Source organism: Cydia fagiglandana, chromosome 14 (assembly GCF_963556715.1).
Source record: "Cydia fagiglandana chromosome 14, ilCydFagi1.1, whole genome shotgun sequence".
NCBI classification, from domain to species: domain Eukaryota; kingdom Metazoa; phylum Arthropoda; class Insecta; order Lepidoptera; family Tortricidae; genus Cydia; species Cydia fagiglandana.
Window position 1 is genome coordinate 11,699,907 of NC_085945.1, and position 19,715 is coordinate 11,719,621.

A 19,715-nucleotide genomic window follows, 5' to 3' on the forward strand; every position below is an offset into this window, starting at 1 on the left:
ATGCATTCGGGGAAGTGCCAAAACAAGGTGCGATAAAACACAAATAAATCCACATATTTATTTATTTATTTATTTTTTATTTATTAGTCAAATAAGTAACACAGCATTACAGTAAAACCAAGGCACTGTGAAACTACAAAATAAAATACAATAAGTACAAAGAAACTACAAATAAAAACCAAAGACAAATTAAACATTAGATTTGGGCGACGACGTAACAGCGTGGCTCCGTTGCGTCGTCTGACTTTAGTTGAAAACCTTTTATTTATGCAGCAAAACTACTGCTAAAGTTAAGCAGAGTTATACCCAGCGATGCCCGCTGAGATAAGAGGGTACTTGTCTCCGCAGAGGCCACCGAAGTCATCCAAGTCTACAGCCCAGTACATGATGCCTCCCAGGCCCATGCTTTTGGCGTATTGTGCCTGCAAAAACAAAATAAACTTTTAATTTTGAAATAGGATTTCAAGGAATCTCAAAAGAGACAAAGTACGCTTTTCCAGTCAGCTTGATGAGAAAATTAAAGTAAAAGTTACAATTGGATTGCGACTGCAGCTGCGGTATCGGGCGATTTCACTGTCAATTTCATTGATGAATTGAGTTGCTGTTGCCGGATTGCTGTCGCGATTGAAACGTTTAATTGTGTAATTCATTTTATTAAGGAGATTGACAGTGATATTGTCCGTTTCCTGCAAGAAATAGGTAAATAATAAATGCTTCATGAATCCGGTACGGTAAGATGATTCCAAAATACTAGACTAGACTAATTAATCATATCCGTCAAAGAGATGAATTTAACTATATTGAACTAGCGACCCGCCCACGCACGTGTTATATATGTCGGCGGCCGATCGTAAGATCAGGCATACCGTGAAATTCCTAGGCATATCGTGAAACGAGAAAATCTTTGACTCGTTCCCTGAGTCGCCGGAGCCCCGCGGGCTCCTATTTCTGGGCTGTTTGCCCTTCCGGCATCTGAAGCAACCTAACGAACCTATATTAGTTTAATGTGACTATCCTCAAAACAATACACAGGAACATTACGATCTGCCTGATCTTACGATCGGCCGCCGACATATAAAAGTCAAAGCCTTAACAAATTATACACCTAAACTCACCTTAGCCTTAATAGTGTTGGGGTTGTCGTAGCCGACCCAGAAGAGGTCCTTATTAGCATACACGTAGTTGCCCTCTACCTCGGTAATGTTCCATTCTGCGGAGTTGTTCAGTTGGTCTTCACAAATCTGAAATAATTGCCAAACTTTTTAATTCAGTATCGTCAACTCGTCAGCCAAGAAACTCTCACATTTGAGGGCGTAGTCAAGATGTCAATCGTACCCCTGATCGTACCTGTATGTAGATCCCTCATAAGACTTATATCGACCGGGATATGAACCGTGATTACCTTTTGTATTGTTTCAACTCATCCGCTATCATCTATTATCCCTCGCTTCGCTTATCGCTATCCGCTATTACCTGTAAACAAGATGCTGCTGCATCGAAATATCGGGAGTTCAAAAACAATACAAAAGGTAATCACGGCTCATATCCCGGTCGAAGTTTAGTGAATCTAACCGTGAATCATACAAAACGACCTCAAAAAAAAAGAAAAAAAAAACCCTCTTTTTTTGTGAAAAAGTTACCTCATAGTAACTGTAAGTTCCATCTTCTGCAACATAAGGGCCACCTGCTCCAGCACCGGTGATTGGCGCTCCGGTTGAAGTGTTGTTCAGACTGGTCAGATTAAAGGTCTTTCCATACGCTCCCATGCCCAACACCAGCTTGGAGGGGGTCGCGCCGTTGTTGATCCAGACGTTGACAGAGTTGTTCTATAATAAACAATTTATGTACCATCACGCTCCGCAATTGTTACGCAATTTATGGTCCTAGGTAAATTGGTCGTTTCATATTTACGCTGTGGAATGTCCAATTTAGGTAGAACCCTTAATGGCATAACAATCCCGTGTGGCGGCTGTACAGTAGCAATGTACAAATTGCAGAAATTGTACAAATTACAGTGTACACACACCTTAACCTGAAAAGCTTGCTAGGTTTCGCGGAGGAGCTGAGCTGGTTAAAGTATTAGCACTACCTCGTTTTCACGCATAATAGGCACAATGATTGTAGATTTACGGAAAATGCCTAGTAAAATTAAGTATGTAAATATATAGAGAGGAAACTTGTAATCATGATTACTTACCTATAAGGTGTTGCTAGGTACAAAAATCCTACCAAATAAACATTGAAGAATTTCACGGAAGGAATGGAATCATTATAAAGACAGGCGCCTACATTGTTTGCGAAAATTCTCCGACTGTTTGTTTAAAGATCAAAGAAACGATACTTAAAGCTACTATAAAGAGTATAGTTACATTTTGCTAGAAAATAAAAAAGTTAAGTCATTCATAACTTTCCTCATACTTAGGCCCGCTTGCAACATCCCGCTAACCCGGGGTTAACCGGTTAAACCGTTAACACACTGTCAAATTGTACTGGTAACCATGGTAACTCCAGGTTTAATCGGTTAACCCGGGTTAGTGGATTGGTGCATGTAGGCTTTAGAAGAATAACTGTTGACTTTAAAGTGATTAATAGGTACTGATTAATTAGTTTACTTACAACATTAAAATTTAAGTCGGCGGCGTCAGTTAACTGAGCATAGAGGGGCGCGTTTACTCCAGTCTCGGTATTCCAAGAGCCGTAGAAATCGTACAGCATCAGGTTGAAGTAGTCCAGGTATCTAGAAAAAGGTATTAAGTAAGAAAACCGGAAAAGTGCGAGTCGGACTCGCCTACTGAGGGTTCCGTACTTTTTAGTGTTTTTGTTATTGGCAACATAAATACATAATCTGTGAAAATTTCAGCTGTCTAGTCTATCACGGTTCATGAGATACAGCCTGGTGACGGACAAACGAACAGTAGAGTCTTAGTAATAAAGTCCCTGTTTCCCGTCGGCTACGGAAACCTAAAAGGTAGGTATTAAGTAAGTATAAGTGCAGATGCGCAAGTTGCCGAAGGTTTCCAATAAGTTGGAGTAGTTTAGGGAGGAACATTTCACAGGAAACGTAATAGAAATGCAAGTTTTATAAAAGTACCTAAGTAGATTTTCTTTCAACACTTACTCGTTAAGTCCGGTGACGTTGTAGGATAAATCGATGTTGGACTGGGTGACGGCGACGGCAGCGGTCAACAGATAAGATTTCTCTGCGAATGCTTCCTTCAACTCCTTGGCTAAAGTCACGAATTGTTCCTGAAAAATGGACATATTAAACGACTCCTTAACGTATAAAGGATGATTCACGTTAGACCGGGCCGACCAGGCCGACCGGGCCGTGTCCGGGCCGGAGCTTCCGACGCTTACTTTTCTATGACAGATGACAGGTAATGCACGTGATGCTTTCCATAGAAAACGAAGCTCAGGAAGCTCCGGCCCGGACACGGCCCCGTCTAACGTGAGTCATCTTTAACACATTCAGTCAGGTCATTCCTAATAGTACCTAGATGAAGAGCAAATTGTTAAGATTATTTAGTTCAAAAGCCGATTACTTACAAGGAAAAAAGGGTAAAAAATCTAAAAGAAAGAACGTTAAATTAATGAAAACAGGTATCGCCTATAATATACTAAAAGGAATGGCGAAAGCAAAACCGGCTTGCCATTGTTTTATCAGTAAAAACTGCTATCCTCATAACGGGAAAAAGAAAACGACCTAAAATATCCGAACTTGGTTCAACAGAGCACACGCTCATTATTCCGCGCAGCTGTGTCTAAAGTTCGTATAGCCCTCATGATAGCAGGTAGGAGATGGCACTGGAAGAAGAAGGTACCTTATCAGTATCTACTCCATCTCTTTGTGCAGGGTACTCCCAGTCCAGGTCCAAACCATCGAAGCCGTTGGAATCAATATAGTTGTACAAGTTACTGACGAAGATTGCCCTCAAAGTATCGTTGTTGACAACCTGCATTACAAAAAGATACATTATTTTACTCAACCGTCTAATAGTATAAAACTTCAACCTACATACACATACAATTCGTTTGGATATCTGGTGACCGAAGAGCTGGCGGCTACTTCGCACAACGTATCAGCATTGCGATACAGGAAATGCTGCCAGCACCCTTGGCACAATGCCTCGAGGGCCTATTCTAGATTTAAGCTATTTATTTGTTAATTTCGTTTAGTAGTACAGTCAGCATCAATAGTAACGGATGAAACAACGGTCCAAAAGTATCTTCCACCCTGGATTGCCCTGGAATTATTTTCCAAATAGAGATACATCTCTACAGTTCGTGTTCTAAAGTATATTTCTTGTGATGTATTCTCTATTTAGCAAAATAATTCCAGGGCAATCCAGGGTGGCAGATACTTTTGGAGCGTTGTTTCATCCGTTACTATTGATGCTGACTGTACCACAGATTATATAATAGTTACAAATAGTACTACTGTATATATCTTGTATGTAAATAAATGACTTATACTTTTACTTTTAAAATACTAAAAAGAAACAGAACTAGATAAAGAAGTCTGTGTACTTCAGCAGCTAACTGATAACAAAGAAGTTTTGATTAAATACTTACAGGATTATTCAGATACAAGCTATCTTACCGTTGAGAAGTTAGTTGAGCCTTCATTCCAACCACCAATAGCAGCCATGATTTTCAAATCGGCATTCTGCTCTTTTAACGCAATGAGGTCAGCAACAGAATCTGTAACACGTAAAATTAATCATTGTGTGTGCGCTTACAAAGCTCAACTTTGCTATCGATAAATTCACAAATTGATTTACTTACCATCAAGTACATTAATATATTGGAGTTACATACATATTTTCAATCAATCCTAGATAATCGAGAAGAGTCGTGGAATGTACTGGACCCCATATATTCCACGACTCTTCTCTTTCCGAAAAGATTATATTTAAATTCAAATGTCTCTAATAAAGTTCTCTCTTTCGTCGATTTGACGTTTGTGTTTGTGAAACAAGTGAATTACTTAACCCTGGTTTGCGATTTATCGTTGGTCGGCAAAGAATAACCAAAGCTTAATAAGGACTATACACCAATATTTGTGATAAAACAGGGGCCCATTTCTCGAACGGCATTTGACTAATATTATTTATTAGTCTACGTACTGTCAAATGGTATAGGTTGTCATGACAACACACTAATTATATTAGACTAATATCGTTTTGGGCCCCAAGGGCCCCAGAGGGATAAAAATGATCGATTAGTTCACTTACTGCCCTTTCCTTCGTAAGTAGTTTGTGTAGGAGGAATAATGCCTCCCGTGGTTCCGTTAGGCAAGAGGAAAGAATAGACAATATGGGTGCAGAGATCAGTGGGCAGGTCACTGATGCCGAAGCGGCCGACCCCATTTCTCTCGTTGGCCCATTCTCCGTAGTAACAGATGACTACGCCGTCCGCTGCAAATATTTACTTAATTTAGAAAATTCGATTTATTTCTTCACTCCGATTGCCAAATTGGACCCCAGGATCCCCTATTGAGCCGACGGACTACGCAGTTTATAAGGAGGAGGTTCTCAATTCGATCGAATGCTTTTATTTTATAACTTTTATTAAATTTACACATGTCAGTAGGGGCAACCTACGTAATATGCACCTACTAGACACATCACATTCCTATAGCTTCTATCCGACAAAGGGCAACCGGCCGCCCGTATTTCTAGCGAGGACCGATTGACTCATAGAAATGATACAACAATGGAAAAAATAAATAAAAAAAACATTTCAATAAAAGGATGACTCGCGTTAGACCGGGCCATGCGGGCCGTGTCCGGGCCGGAGCTTCCGGCGCATCGTTTTCTATGAAAGCATCACGTGATCGCCTGCCATGTCATAGAAAAGTAAGCGCCGGAAGCTCCGGCCCGGACACGGCCCGTCATGTCAATATTTTTTTTTTCTGAAAATAATTTAATTTATTCTAATACTTCTAATTCATGTCAGTAGGTGTTTCAATTACAAAATGAAATTGTCCTATAACAAAATACACACAAAACAAACAATATACCATGCAAATAAAAAGATTAGAGAATATTCATTCATACAAAGTGAATTGAAGATGATGTTGGTAGGTAGGTACCTATAGTTCGTTTTTTTTAGCATTAGAAAGAATTGCAAGAAGGCTATTTAATTGAAAAACGCTATTTAATAATCAAAAACTATTACTTATGAAAGCAGAAGAATATAAAAGATCGTATTAGATTCATAATTGTTACATATTTGCCGTAAATTATTTTTAAATGTGTTTTTCAGTTAAAAGACACGTCAAGATTGTTTACCTTATTTCTAATGCTAAAAAAATAAGTATAATTAGAATCTACTTCTAAACTTACCAGCAGCCAGGCTACTGCCGAGGCACAACAACGCGCAAACTGCTAAAACCTTCATTGCTAAAGGTTAATAGAGTAAAGGCTACCAATACGAATATTCAAATGCCTTTTATTAAAACCTCTATCTTATCTTTACAAAATTTGAGATAGCACTTAGGGTTCAGTTGAAAAACTACGGCTTTATATACTTGTAATCTACTATATTTCGTGTTTAAACAACTGCTGTCTTGATTGATAATTAAGCATTTAAAACGCAAATAGTTAAAAACGAACCAGTCTATATAAATGTAAATGTCTATTTATTTTACTCTTAATATTAAATTTGGGTTCTTTATATTGTCATTGTTATAATTGTATAGTGGTGGAATCTATTCAAATTTCAACAATTATCGACGGTTGGTAGTGTAGGCACAGGTGCCAAAGAACATGGGAAAAACATATTTAATTACACAGGTCTTCCGCGATACAATTTCATTGTTTTCACCTTAAATTCCTACTTAATTCTATTTAATTTAGTTATTTATTAATTAAATATGTGTACAAAACGCGAGAGTTTAAAATTTAAGTAATAACATATTTTTTTCACCTCAGCAGCTCGAACAAGTACTACACGAGGTCAAAGTTATTACTACGCTCAAGATTCTAAATTAGATCTATTATAGAATCTTTCACTTGCACGGGACTCAAAATAAGCACTCGAAGAAATATCAAACTTTGATCTCTTGTTGTACAAATAACTATTCTCGCCTTCTCAGCTCTCTCTTTAGTCTTTAATTTCAAAAGAATTATATGAAATTTCAGGGCTCCTTTTTTAAGGCGCCAGACCACAAAAATCGCTTGTAAACTAAGAACCCAACCAAGCAGTAATCAAGCACAGACTTAGAATGCACTGCGATTAATTTCTTACGGATTCAGAACTTATAAGAGGTTGTGCACAAATCACGCGAGGTATTTACTTTTAGATAGCTGTTTCATTCATGTTCGATATTTCACAGAGTGCCTTAAATTTATTTTACTTATATATTGTTGTTTTATTTATAGTTTTAACTTGGTCTAAGAAATATATTTATTGTTATATGAAAAGTATATTGGTTAACTCAGATGAAAGTGCCTACAACTCATTTCACTCTCAAACTATTAGCGCTCTCATTTTGTTCGAGCGCCAAAATGGTGGAGGTTGCTTTACTAACCGCACTTAAAAAAGCCTTCACCGATAAGCCCAAAACTTGTTTTAGCTCTGAACTCCTCGAGGTTACAGGCTAGGCAACGACAGGCGGTCTTATCGCTAAGCAGCGATCTCTTTCAGACAACCTTTGGATAGCATGCAGGAAACTAAGAACTCACAACATTGGAGGGGTACCTAGTGCCGATATACATTTAATTCAAGAAACTGAAAACGCGAACGATTGTATACCAACTTTAATACATACATACCTTACTTACTGACTTACTTCTATAAGAAAATATATACATACATAATATACTTATTATACTACCATAAATAAAAAGAACTTAAGGCAGCGAAAGGTAATGAGTTTTCAAAAGATGTATGGACTACAAGTAGGGTTGCCATACGTCCGGATTTGTCCGGACATGTCAGAATTTTTGACCCTTTGTCCGGATTGCGGTCGGACTTGACAAGTGTCCGGATTTTTAGATATGACCCAATAAAAAAAATGTTTACGTGATATATTTATTACAAAGTTAACACAGTTTTCATGAATGAAAGGATACATAAAAGTATTAGTAAGTAATCAACGAAAACAATAATATTTCTTTCAACTATACGTACACCGCAGAGAGCAACGCGCCGCCGCGGCGTCGTTCAAGCTACGCCAAATCTCTGTTACAAGAAATTTCCGGATTTTTAGCGTGATGTCAGGATTTTTATCAGAACATTTAATTCTTCCATATGGCAACCCTAACTACAAGTAGGTACCTAGGTACTTGATTAGAATTCACCGATTTAAACGTTCACGATTACTAAACAATTAAGTACTTGTATCCGGTTTTTTGTGTTGCCTGGGTGTCTAATCGATATATAAATTTTAGTTGATTATTGGTGGATATCTACCGGCTTGATCTATCTATCAGTCAATTATGTATAGGTACCTAATGTTCTATTATCGAACAATTTATCATAATTTACAGTGTACCTACTGTGAGAACGGCACGTGGAGGATACGGAAGAACCGATATACGAAACGATACGATACGATATCGAATACGAAATCGAGGAGTTGGTGGCCGGACCCAATGTCATCGGCGAAACGAAATCCCACAGACTTCGCTGGTTCGGTCACAAAGAATGGGAGAGGATCGGGCTGCCGAGAGGGCGCACTTGGGAAGACCGACTGGTGGCCGCCCGGTAGGTCTGCCCAGATACCGCTGGGGAGAGTGTGGAAGCGGATCTGCGTCAGCTTCAAGCCGATAATTGGCAGGAAACGGCGCCGGATAGGGAAAAGTGGCGTGCTCTCGTTTCCGAGGCCAAGACCCTCTTTGGATCGCTGAGCCATATTAGTTAAGTAGTTATAATTTACTGTTGTTCATAACAGGCAGACTGACAGGCAGACTGTTGTTCAGACATGTATGTACCTACATGAATGAGCTAAAGAAGTCTGTTCTATCCTCCAGCATATCTGTTACCTGTGGGTTCCTAATATGGGCAAAGACATATGTAAATTCGTATAAGATGAATAAAGTCTAAGAAAAAAACGTGCCCCGATATCAAGAAAAAGTCATTCTCGGATAGATGGCGCACACACCTTTAGCCTAGGCTAGATGGCGTAACGACACCGTTTCATATTTAACAATTTTAACACATAGATATCAGTGAATGAACATGAGTCAAAATGATATAAAAGTAATAAAATCATTTATCCATATATATTAATTTTTTGATAATTTTATATGTGTTTATTTTGAGTTATAGTCGTGTGTCGATAGATGGCAGTATTTACAGTGACTACAACATTTACTATGACAGGACTCCTCTATACTATCTTTTCTTTTTGCTATGGGTAATTTGCTTTTTAAATTTTAACAGTATAAGGACTTACTCGAATGATCTAGATAAAAGATATACTTAAATAATTTAAGTTAGATAAAAGTATCAAATTTAACATTTTTAATACGCAGTATCACAAAATATATAATATCTTCGTAATACAAAATGCTAAACTGTAGCAGTCATGCGGTGGCTTTATGACCCAATGAATCTTGAAAATACTTTACATGAAATTATTTTCTTGTTTTTTTTTTTCTTTTTTTTAGGCATCGTAAGTTTGTACAAATAAAACTGATGATTCAAAAACTTTACAAATGAAATTAGCATCTTTCAGAATGCATTTTTCCAAAAACTTTATTGATAAAAACAAAGAAAGAAATAAACAAACATAATAAAACTTACAAAACTAAAATGAGAATTAAATAATTTTCAGAATTAAATAAGAATAAATGTATTTTTTTTAGTTTGATTATTTTATTTATTTATTTAATCTTTATTGCACAAAAGAAAAATCTTATAGTACAAAAGGCGGACTTAATGCCATAAGGCATTCTCTACCAGTCTACCTTAAGGCTAACAGCCATCATCTGACTTTAAGAAGCATCGTCGTAGTTGATTTTAATTTTATATAGGTACTTAATGTAATATCGTATGAACATTTGGACAGTCATTTTCTTGTAGCAGCGAGTCTAGTTAATGAATCTGATTGTCTCGCAAATCCACAACTGATTGTTTTGACGCAATTGGCATTAAATGATATCATTCTCTTTCTATTACTGTTGCTTATTGTGATGTCCGGTTTGATTAGGACCCCTTTGTGTTATCGCAAAGATAATATTTACATCGGCATATTAGCAAGCAATAAGATTAGTTATGTGTTAGCAATTGCTTGCAATGACGCGTGTACACTTTTTCTGTGCGCTGCTGTGTTTTAGCGGCAGCTTGGCTTGGCCTAGCTTGGGGAAATCCTCAGAAAATGGTAAGTACCTATATTTCATGTCATTGGTTTTCAATCTCGCCTCGTCGTCATATAATTGTGTTAGGAATTATATTTCCATGGGTGTACCTAAATGATTTGTTTTAAATACTTAACAGATATAAATTAAAGTCTAGTATATTAAAGAAGATTGACAACTCTTGTATAATGCAGCGAGAATTGCCAATGGTTGTAGATGATATTTTAAATATCTTTTTTACATATTAATTATTTGATAATAAAAATGTTAAATATGGATTGAGGCTTAGGATTTAGGCTTTTATTGTGCTTATATTTATACTTTTGTGTATATGTTACTGTAAAAGCCCGAAGTACGGCAAAATCTAGGATTTACCGGTAAAGTCTAGGTTTTACCGATGCCGATCGGTAAAAGCCCGAAATGTTAAATCTTACTAGTTTACTCCTAAACATCTATAGGTATACATTATCATATCATTCATTCATCATCATCATCATGCTATAAATAAATCTTAATCTAATCTTAATCATCCATTACGTAATTTATAGATTTGTAAACTAGATTAAGTAATTATTTCTGTATGTTATCAAGTGTACCTACTACCTACCCGTCTATCTTTTATTATACCTACACAAAATGCATGCTTACAAAAGCGAAAAAAGAGAAAGTAGGGAGTTGAGAGAGATGGAAAGTGGAACAGAACCCTGACTGATAGAAAAAGTCGCTGTAGATAATTTAGACAAAAGTAGACCTACCCAAAATAAACATTCCGTACCCAAAGGGTAAAAACGGGACCCTCTTACTAAGACTCCGCTGTCCGTTCGTACATCTGTCAGTTTGTCAGTCTGTCCGTCTGTCCGTCCATCTATCTGTCCCCAGGCTGTAACTCATGAACGGTGATAGCTAGAAATGTTTACAGTTACAGTTGAAATTTTCACAGATGATGTATTTTTGTTGACACTTATATTACAACAAATACTAAAAACAATAAAATAAATATTTAAGTGGGGCTCCCATACAACAAACGTGATATTTTGCCGTTTTTGCGTAATGGTACGGAACCCTTTGTGCGCGAGTCAGACTCACACTTGGCTTGGTTGTTTTATCAGACGGTGTGGTCTTCTGTTACTACGGAGAATGGGCCAATACGCGACCCGGAGCCGGCCGCTTCGGCGTCAGCGACATACCCACGGATCTCTGCACACACATCGTCTACTCTTTCCTGACGCTAGACGGACCCACAGGGAATCTGATTATCCCTCTTGAATCAACGCATGAAGAGAAAAGTAGTAAGTGACCCTAATCATATTTGTTGTTTATTTTGTAATTTACCTTTATTACTTCTAAAAATTTGACATGCAAAAGTGTCCCTGTAGCCTATTTGCTGAAATTTTTTTTGATGGCTACTTATGACGACGCTTGCTTAACCAACGCGAGGCCCAGAGCCGAATGCTTCGGAGTCAGTCGGAGTCAGCGACTTACGAGTAAAGTGGACCTCTAGATCTCTGCACTCACATTATCTACTCATTCCTCACGCTTCAAGGAGACTGTCTTATCCGCGATTCGGTTTCCTGCGATTATCTGTAAATAAATACCTATAACATTGTTGATATGCGCCCATATTCGCTCCGTGCATGACTGTGGCGGGGCCCTACTGGGTGTGGGCCATATTGCTATGACAGTTGGCTACTGCCAAATAGTATGAAGATACACAAAAGTTCATATTTTCATGTGGTGCGTAGGCCTCGCCTGTTTTTCCGCACCACCAACTTTAAAATAATAGCGCCATTGATTGTTTGTACATCTGTTTTCAGATTCCGTAGCGGATCTAATAGCCTTGAAACGTTCCAATGCCAATTTAAAAATCTTGGCCGCTATTGGCGGTTGGGTAGAAGGTTCGGATAACTTTTCACCGGTAAGAACATTATGGAATATCCAAAAATTCTGATATGACGATTCAGCATATAGGTACCTACAGGGTGAAATTTTAACCCACGTTTATAATTTGTAAGGAACTTTATAGGTCTTACCGAACAACTTTAATTAACCCATACAAATCAGCGGCATCACGTCAGCCGGAATGAAACAGATCAATTTTTTCGCGATATCGGCGTTGGTCCCAAAATAAAAGTTGTTCAGTAATATGACCTACAAATTCACTACGGAGAGTAGGTATGAACAGTGGTTAAAATTTTACCCTGTATCAGACCCCAAAAATCGCTTGTAAACTAAGAACCCAACCAAGCAGTAATCAAGCATAGACTTAGAACGCACTGCGATTAATTTCTTACGGATTCAGAACTTATAAGAGGTTGTGCACAAATCACGCGAGGTATTTACTTTTAGATAGCTGTTTCATTCATGCTCGATATTTCACAGAGTGCCTTAAATTTATTTTACTTATATATTGTTGTTTTATTTATAGTTTTAACTTGGTCTAAGAAATATATTTATTGTTATATGAAAAGTATATTGGTTAACTCAGATGAAAGTGCCTACAACTCATTTCACTCTCAAACTATTAGCGCTCTCATTTTGTTCGAGCGCCAAAATGGTGGAGGTTGCTTTACTAACCGCACTTAAAAAAGCCTTCACCGATAAGCCCAAAACTTGTTTTAGCTCTGAACTCCTCGAGGTTACAGGCTAGGCAACGACAGGCGGTCTTATCGCTAAGCAGCGATCTCTTTCAGACAACCTTTGGATAGCATGCAGGAAACTAAGAACTCACAACATTGGAGGGGTACCTAGTGCCGATATACATTTAATTCAAGAAACTGAAAACGCGAACGATTGTATACCAACTTTAATACATACATACCTTACTTACTGACTTACTTCTATAAGAAAATATATACATACATAATATACTTATTATACTACCATAAATAAAAAGAACTTAAGGCAGCGAAAGGTAATGAGTTTTCAAAAGATGTATGGACTACAAGTAGGGTTGCCATACGTCCGGATTTGTCCGGACATGTCAGAATTTTTGACCCTTTGTCCGGATTGCGGTCGGACTTGACAAGTGTCCGGATTTTTAGATATGACCCAATAAAAAAAATGTTTACGTGATATATTTATTACAAAGTTAACACAGTTTTCATGAATGAAAGGATACATAAAAGTATTAGTAAGTAATCAACGAAAACAATAATATTTCTTTCAACTATACGTACACCGCAGAGAGCAACGCGCCGCCGCGGCGTCGTTCAAGCTACGCCAAATCTCTGTTACAAGAAATTTCCGGATTTTTAGCGTGATGTCAGGATTTTTATCAGAACATTTAATTCTTCCATATGGCAACCCTAACTACAAGTAGGTACCTAGGTACTTGATTAGAATTCACCGATTTAAACGTTCACGATTACTAAACAATTAAGTACTTGTATCCGGTTTTTTGTGTTGCCTGGGTGTCTAATCGATATATAAATTTTAGTTGATTATTGGTGGATATCTACCGGCTTGATCTATCTATCAGTCAATTATGTATAGGTACCTAATGTTCTATTATCGAACAATTTATCATAATTTACAGTGTACCTACTGTGAGAACGGCACGTGGAGGATACGGAAGAACCGATATACGAAACGATACGATACGATATCGAATACGAAATCGAGGAGTTGGTGGCCGGACCCAATGTCATCGGCGAAACGAAATCCCACAGACTTCGCTGGTTCGGTCACAAAGAATGGGAGAGGATCGGGCTGCCGAGAGGGCGCACTTGGGAAGACCGACTGGTGGCCGCCCGGTAGGTCTGCCCAGATACCGCTGGGGAGAGTGTGGAAGCGGATCTGCGTCAGCTTCAAGCCGATAATTGGCAGGAAACGGCGCCGGATAGGGAAAAGTGGCGTGCTCTCGTTTCCGAGGCCAAGACCCTCTTTGGATCGCTGAGCCATATTAGTTAAGTAGTTATAATTTACTGTTGTTCATAACAGGCAGACTGACAGGCAGACTGTTGTTCAGACATGTATGTACCTACATGAATGAGCTAAAGAAGTCTGTTCTATCCTCCAGCATATCTGTTACCTGTGGGTTCCTAATATGGGCAAAGACATATGTAAATTCGTATAAGATGAATAAAGTCTAAGAAAAAAACGTGCCCCGAAATCAAGAAAAAGTCATTCTCGGATAGATGGCGCACACACCTTTAGCCTAGGCTAGATGGCGTAACGACACCGTTTCATATTTAACAATTTTAACACATAGATATCAGTGAATGAACATGAGTCAAAATGATATAAAAGTAATAAAATCATTTATCCATATATATTAATTTTTTGATAATTTTATATGTGTTTATTTTGAGTTATAGTCGTGTGTCGATAGATGGCAGTATTTACAGTGACTACAACATTTACTATGACAGGACTCCTCTATACTATCTTTTCTTTTTGCTATGGGTAATTTGCTTTTTAAATTTTAACAGTATAAGGACTTACTCGAATGATCTAGATAAAAGATATACTTAAATAATTTAAGTTAGATAAAAGTATCAAATTTAACATTTTTAATACGCAGTATCACAAAATATATAATATCTTCGTAATACAAAATGCTAAACTGTAGCAGTCATGCGGTGGCTTTATGACCCAATGAATCTTGAAAATACTTTACATGAAATTATTTTCTTGTTTTTTTTTTTTTCTTTTTTTAGGCATCGTAAGTTTGTACAAATAAAACTGATGATTCAAAAACTTTACAAATGAAATTAGCATCTTTCAGAATGCATTTTTCCAAAAACTTTATTGATAAAAACAAAGAAAGAAATAAACAAACATAATAAAACTTACAAAACTAAAATGAGAATTAAATAATTTTCAGAATTAAATAAGAATAAATGTATTTTTTTTAGTTTGATTATTTTATTTATTTATTTAATCTTTATTGCACAAGAGAAAAATCTTATAGTACAAAAGGCGGACTTAATGCCATAAGGCATTCTCTACCAGTCTACCTTAAGGCTAACAGCCATCATCTGACTTTAAGAAGCATCGTCGTAGTTGATTTTAATTTTATACCGGGTGTGGCCTGTAACACGAGCAAATAATTAAAACATAGATTGTACTCCTCAAACGGTGACACTTTTGTTCAACAACTTTTAAAAATTATGAAGTATTTAGACGTCCTACTTTTCATACAAAATAAATATTATCTTCAATGGACGCCATCGCCATGCCATATCATTTGTGATTGACGTTGCTTGTCACGCCTTAAACATAACAAAATTCGCAATACATTGCGTGTTAGAATAAACTTAAAAGTGTATTAAAAATCAAACCACAAGTTATTTTTAAAAGTTGCTGAACAAATGTTGGTCCGTATGAGGAGTACAGCCTACAGTTAAATTTTTTGCTCGTATTACAGGCCACACCCGGTATAGGTACTTAATGTAACATCGTATGAACATTTGGACAGTCATTTTCTTGTAGCAGCGAGTCTAGTTAATGAATCTGATTGTCTCGCAAATCCACAACTGATTGTTTTGACGCAATTGGCATTAAATGATATCATTCTCTTTCTATTACTGTTGCTTATTGTGATGTCCGGTTTGATTAGGACCCCTTTGTGTTATCGCAAAGATAATATTTACATCGGCATATTAGCAAGCAATAAGATTAGTTATGTGTTAGCAATTGCTTGCAATGACGCGTGTACTCTTTCTCTGTGCGCTGCTGTGTTTTGGCGGCAGCTTGGCTTGGCCTAGCTTGTGGAAATCCTCAGAAAATGGTAAGTATATTTCATGTCATTGGTTTTCAATCTCGCCTCGTCGTCATATAATTGTGTTAGGAATTATATTTCGATGGGTGTACCTAAATGATTTGTCTTAAATACTTAACAGATATAAATTAAAGTCTAGTATATTAAAGAAGACTGACAATTCTTGTACAATGCAGCGAGAATTGCCAATGGTTGTAGATGATATTTTAAATATATTTTTTACATATTAATTATTTGATAAAAAAAACTGCCATCTTACTGCTATATATTAGAAAAGGTTTAAAAATGTTAAATATGGATTGAGGCTTAGGATTTAGGCTTTTATTGTGCTTATTTGTACTTTTGTGTATATGTTACTGTAAAAGCCCGAAGTACGGCAAAACCTACGATTTACCGGTAAAATCTAGGTTTTACCGATGCCGATCGGTAAAAGCCCGAAATGTTAAATCTTACTAGTTTACTCCTAAACATCTATAGGTATACATAATTTCATTTTATCATTATGCTATAAATAAATCTTAATCTAATCTTAATCATCCATTACGTAATTTATAGATTTGTAAACTAGATTAAGTAATTATTTCTGTATGTTATCAAGTGTACCTACTACCTACCCGTCTATATCTATAATTACACATAATTCATGCTTATTACAAAAGCGAAAAAAGAGAAAGTAGGGAGTTGAGAGAGATGGAAAGTGGAACAGAACCCTGACTGATAGAAAAAGTCGCTGTAGATAATTTAGACAAAAGTAGACCTACCCAAAATAAACATTCCGTACCCAAAGGGTAAAAACGGGACCCTCTTACTAAGACTCCGCTGTCCGTCTGTACATCTGTCAGTCTGTCCGTCTGTCCGTCAGTCCGTCCGTCTATCTGTCCCCAGGCTGTAACTCATGAACGGTGATAGCTAGAAATGTTTACAGTTACAGTTGAAATTTTCACAGATTATGTATTTTTGTTGACACTTATATTACAACAAATACTAAAAACAATAAACAATATTTAAGTGGGGCTCCCATACAACAAACGTGATATTTTGCCGTTTTTGCGTAATGGTACGGAACCCTTTGTGCGCGAGTGAGACTCACACTTGGCTTGGTTGTTTTATCAGACGGTGTGGTCTTCTGTTACTACGGAGAATGGGCCAATACGCGCCCCGGAGCCGGCCGCTTCGGCGTCAGCGACCTACCCACGGATCTCTGCACACACATCGTCTACTCTTTCCTGACACTAGACGGACCTACAGGGAATCTGATTTTCCCTCTTGAATCAACGCATGAAGAGAAAAGTAGTAAGTGACCCTAATCATATTTGTTGTTTATTTTGTAATTATTGGTTACCTTTATTACTTCTAAAAATTTGACATGCAAAAGTGTCCCTGTAGCCTATTTGCTGAAATTTTTTTTGATGACTACTTTAGACGACGCTTGCTTAACCAACGCGAGGCCCAGAGCCGAATGCTTCGGAGTCAGTCGGAGTCAGCGACTTACGAGTAAAGTGGACCTCTAGATCTCTGCACTCACATTATCTACTCATTCCTCACGCTTCAAGGAGACTGTCTTATCCGCGATTCGGTTTCCTGCGATTATCTGTAAATAAATACCTATAACATTGTTGATATGCGCCCATATTCGCTCCGTGCATGACTGTGGCGGGCCCTACTGGGTGTGGGCCATATTGCTATGACAGTTGGCTACTGCCAAATAGTATGAAGATACACAAAAGTTCATATTTTCATGTGGTGCGTAGGCCTCGCCTGTTTTTCCGCACCACCAACTTTAAAATAATAGCGCCATTGATTGTTTGTACATCTGTTTTCAGATTCCGTAGCGGATCTAATAGCCTTGAAACGTTCCAATGCCAATTTAAAAATCTTGGCCGCTATTGGCGGTTGGGTAGAAGGTTCGGATAACTTTTCACCGGTAAGAACATTATGAAATATCCAAGAATTCTCATATGACGATTCAGCATATAGATACCTACAGGGTGAAATTTTAACCAACGTTCAAAATTTGTGTAGCAACTTTATAGGTCTTACCGAACAACTTTTATTATAGGACCAATGCCGAAATCGCAAAAAAATAATTGACCCATACAAATCAGCGGCATCACGTCAGCCGGAATGAAACAGACCAATTTTTTCGCGATATCGGCATTGGTCCCAAAATAAAAGTTGTTCAGTAATATGACCTACAAATTCACTACTAGAGTATGAACAGTGGTTAAAATTTTACCCTGTATTTAGGTACATTCATAGGTAAATTCTCATTCGATATAATACCTATCAGCTTCACTACATTATCTGCCCAATTGGAACTTTAAGATACGTCAATTATTATATCTGGAAACGATATGGATTAGATGTGTCAGTGTCAAAAGTGACGTTTTTGTTTGAAGAAAAGTCACATTTGACACTGACTTTTCTAATCCATATCGTTACTAGATATATTAAGTGACGTATCTTAAAGTTCGAATCGGGCTTATTATTAACCTGGCAACTAAAATATTAACCAGGAACTTTCACTCGGCATATAATAATATAATTTGGCTGTGCATTAATATTTTAGCACCAATAAATTTATATTAGCCTCAAATTTAAGCATCATATTATTAAAAAACTGACAGCAAAATTTGCCACCCAAAAAAATATAGGGAACTTGAATTGATAGGTTGGCGTCTAAAATAATAAGTTGGCAACTAATATTGTAAAACGATCATAAAATTTGGTTGTTTATATATTTTGTACATAAACAGAATACCTAAGATACCTATAAACATAAGCTTTAAATACTTCATTTTTAAATAATTTAAATTTAAACATATGCATACCTAGTACTTTAAATTGACAAATTTCCTAATCCACAAACACCACAAATTTATTTACGTAAATGCCCTACTATACTTATAGTTATGAAACACCTAATAACCATTATACCATTAGGTCTTTAAATTTAAAATTACTAATTTCAAGAGTTAGCACGTTCTGCCAGAGTAAAAAGATAGGTGCGACGACGAACGAGGCGAAGAGGAGCGTATTAGGTTGACCGTGTAGTGACAAAACAAAATATTTTAAAAGAACTTCATTTTTAAATTAATAGATAGCCGTTTTCTTTTTAAAATGTGCTTCATAAATACCTAGTCTCTAATCTAATAATTCAGTTGCCAAATTAATATTTGGTACCTGCCTAAAAATAAACAAAAGCTGTAACGGCATTAAAATACAACTCATATTGATATATTTTAAGGCTTTATTTTAGTTGCCAAACTATTAATTTTAGTACCCATTTCTATTATTTTAAACTATCCAAATTCGATTAATTAGTTGACCGGTTAAATACGTGCCTATTATTATTCCTCTAATCAGGTGGTCAACAATGATACTCTGAGGGCAACCTTCATCAGAAACTTGTACGATTACATCGACACCAATTGCTTCGATGGCTTGGATTTAGACTGGGAGTACCCTGCGCAACGAGGAGGCCTAGAGTCTGACAAGGTCAGTTTTGGCTAGTTTAAAGCGCCCGGCCACTACCATTACGCTTTTGCTCCTAAATTTTACTCGAATGGACTAAACTTGACTAAACTAAGTATGTAAAATATTAGTAATCTTAAGGTAATTCGCATAACATTTCCCAAGGTCCACACATACATAGATATTTTTACAAAACAAGTGTAAGTAAATAT

General features: G+C 37.0%; 3 protein-coding genes across 3 annotated transcripts in view; 2 read left to right on the top strand and 1 right to left on the bottom strand.

Annotated features, from left to right (window-relative positions):
• Positions 1–285: 285 nt before the first annotated feature.
• On the bottom strand, positions 286–8,860 carry LOC134671010 (acidic mammalian chitinase-like). The gene is made up of 9 exons (XM_063528830.1): positions 8,686–8,860; positions 5,235–5,417; positions 4,601–4,701; positions 3,822–3,953; positions 3,119–3,246; positions 2,617–2,737; positions 1,641–1,826; positions 1,116–1,241; positions 286–422 (listed from the first exon to the last, which is right to left on the bottom strand). The coding sequence occupies exons 1-9, from the start codon at positions 8,858–8,860 to the stop codon at positions 291–293; spliced, it is 1,284 nt and encodes a 427-aa protein (XP_063384900.1). The 3' UTR covers positions 286–290.
• Positions 8,861–10,238: 1,378 nt separating this feature from the next.
• Positions 10,239–12,954, top strand: LOC134671011 (endochitinase-like). The gene is made up of 4 exons (XM_063528831.1): positions 10,239–10,330; positions 11,417–11,596; positions 12,122–12,222; positions 12,793–12,954. Exons 1-4 carry the CDS (start codon positions 10,246–10,248, stop codon positions 12,952–12,954), a joined length of 528 nt encoding a protein of 175 aa, XP_063384901.1. The 5' UTR covers positions 10,239–10,245.
• A 2,996-nt stretch (positions 12,955–15,950) lies between these two features.
• LOC134671012 (chitinase-3-like protein 1) overlaps positions 15,951–19,715 on the top strand; it is a 36,130-nt gene continuing 32,365 nt past the window's right edge. Inside the window, exon 1 of the mRNA XM_063528832.1 lies at positions 15,951–16,038. Within this exon, the coding sequence (XP_063384902.1) occupies positions 15,954–16,038 (85 nt within the window). The 5' untranslated portion in view covers positions 15,951–15,953. The remainder of the gene's footprint in view (positions 16,039–19,715) is intronic.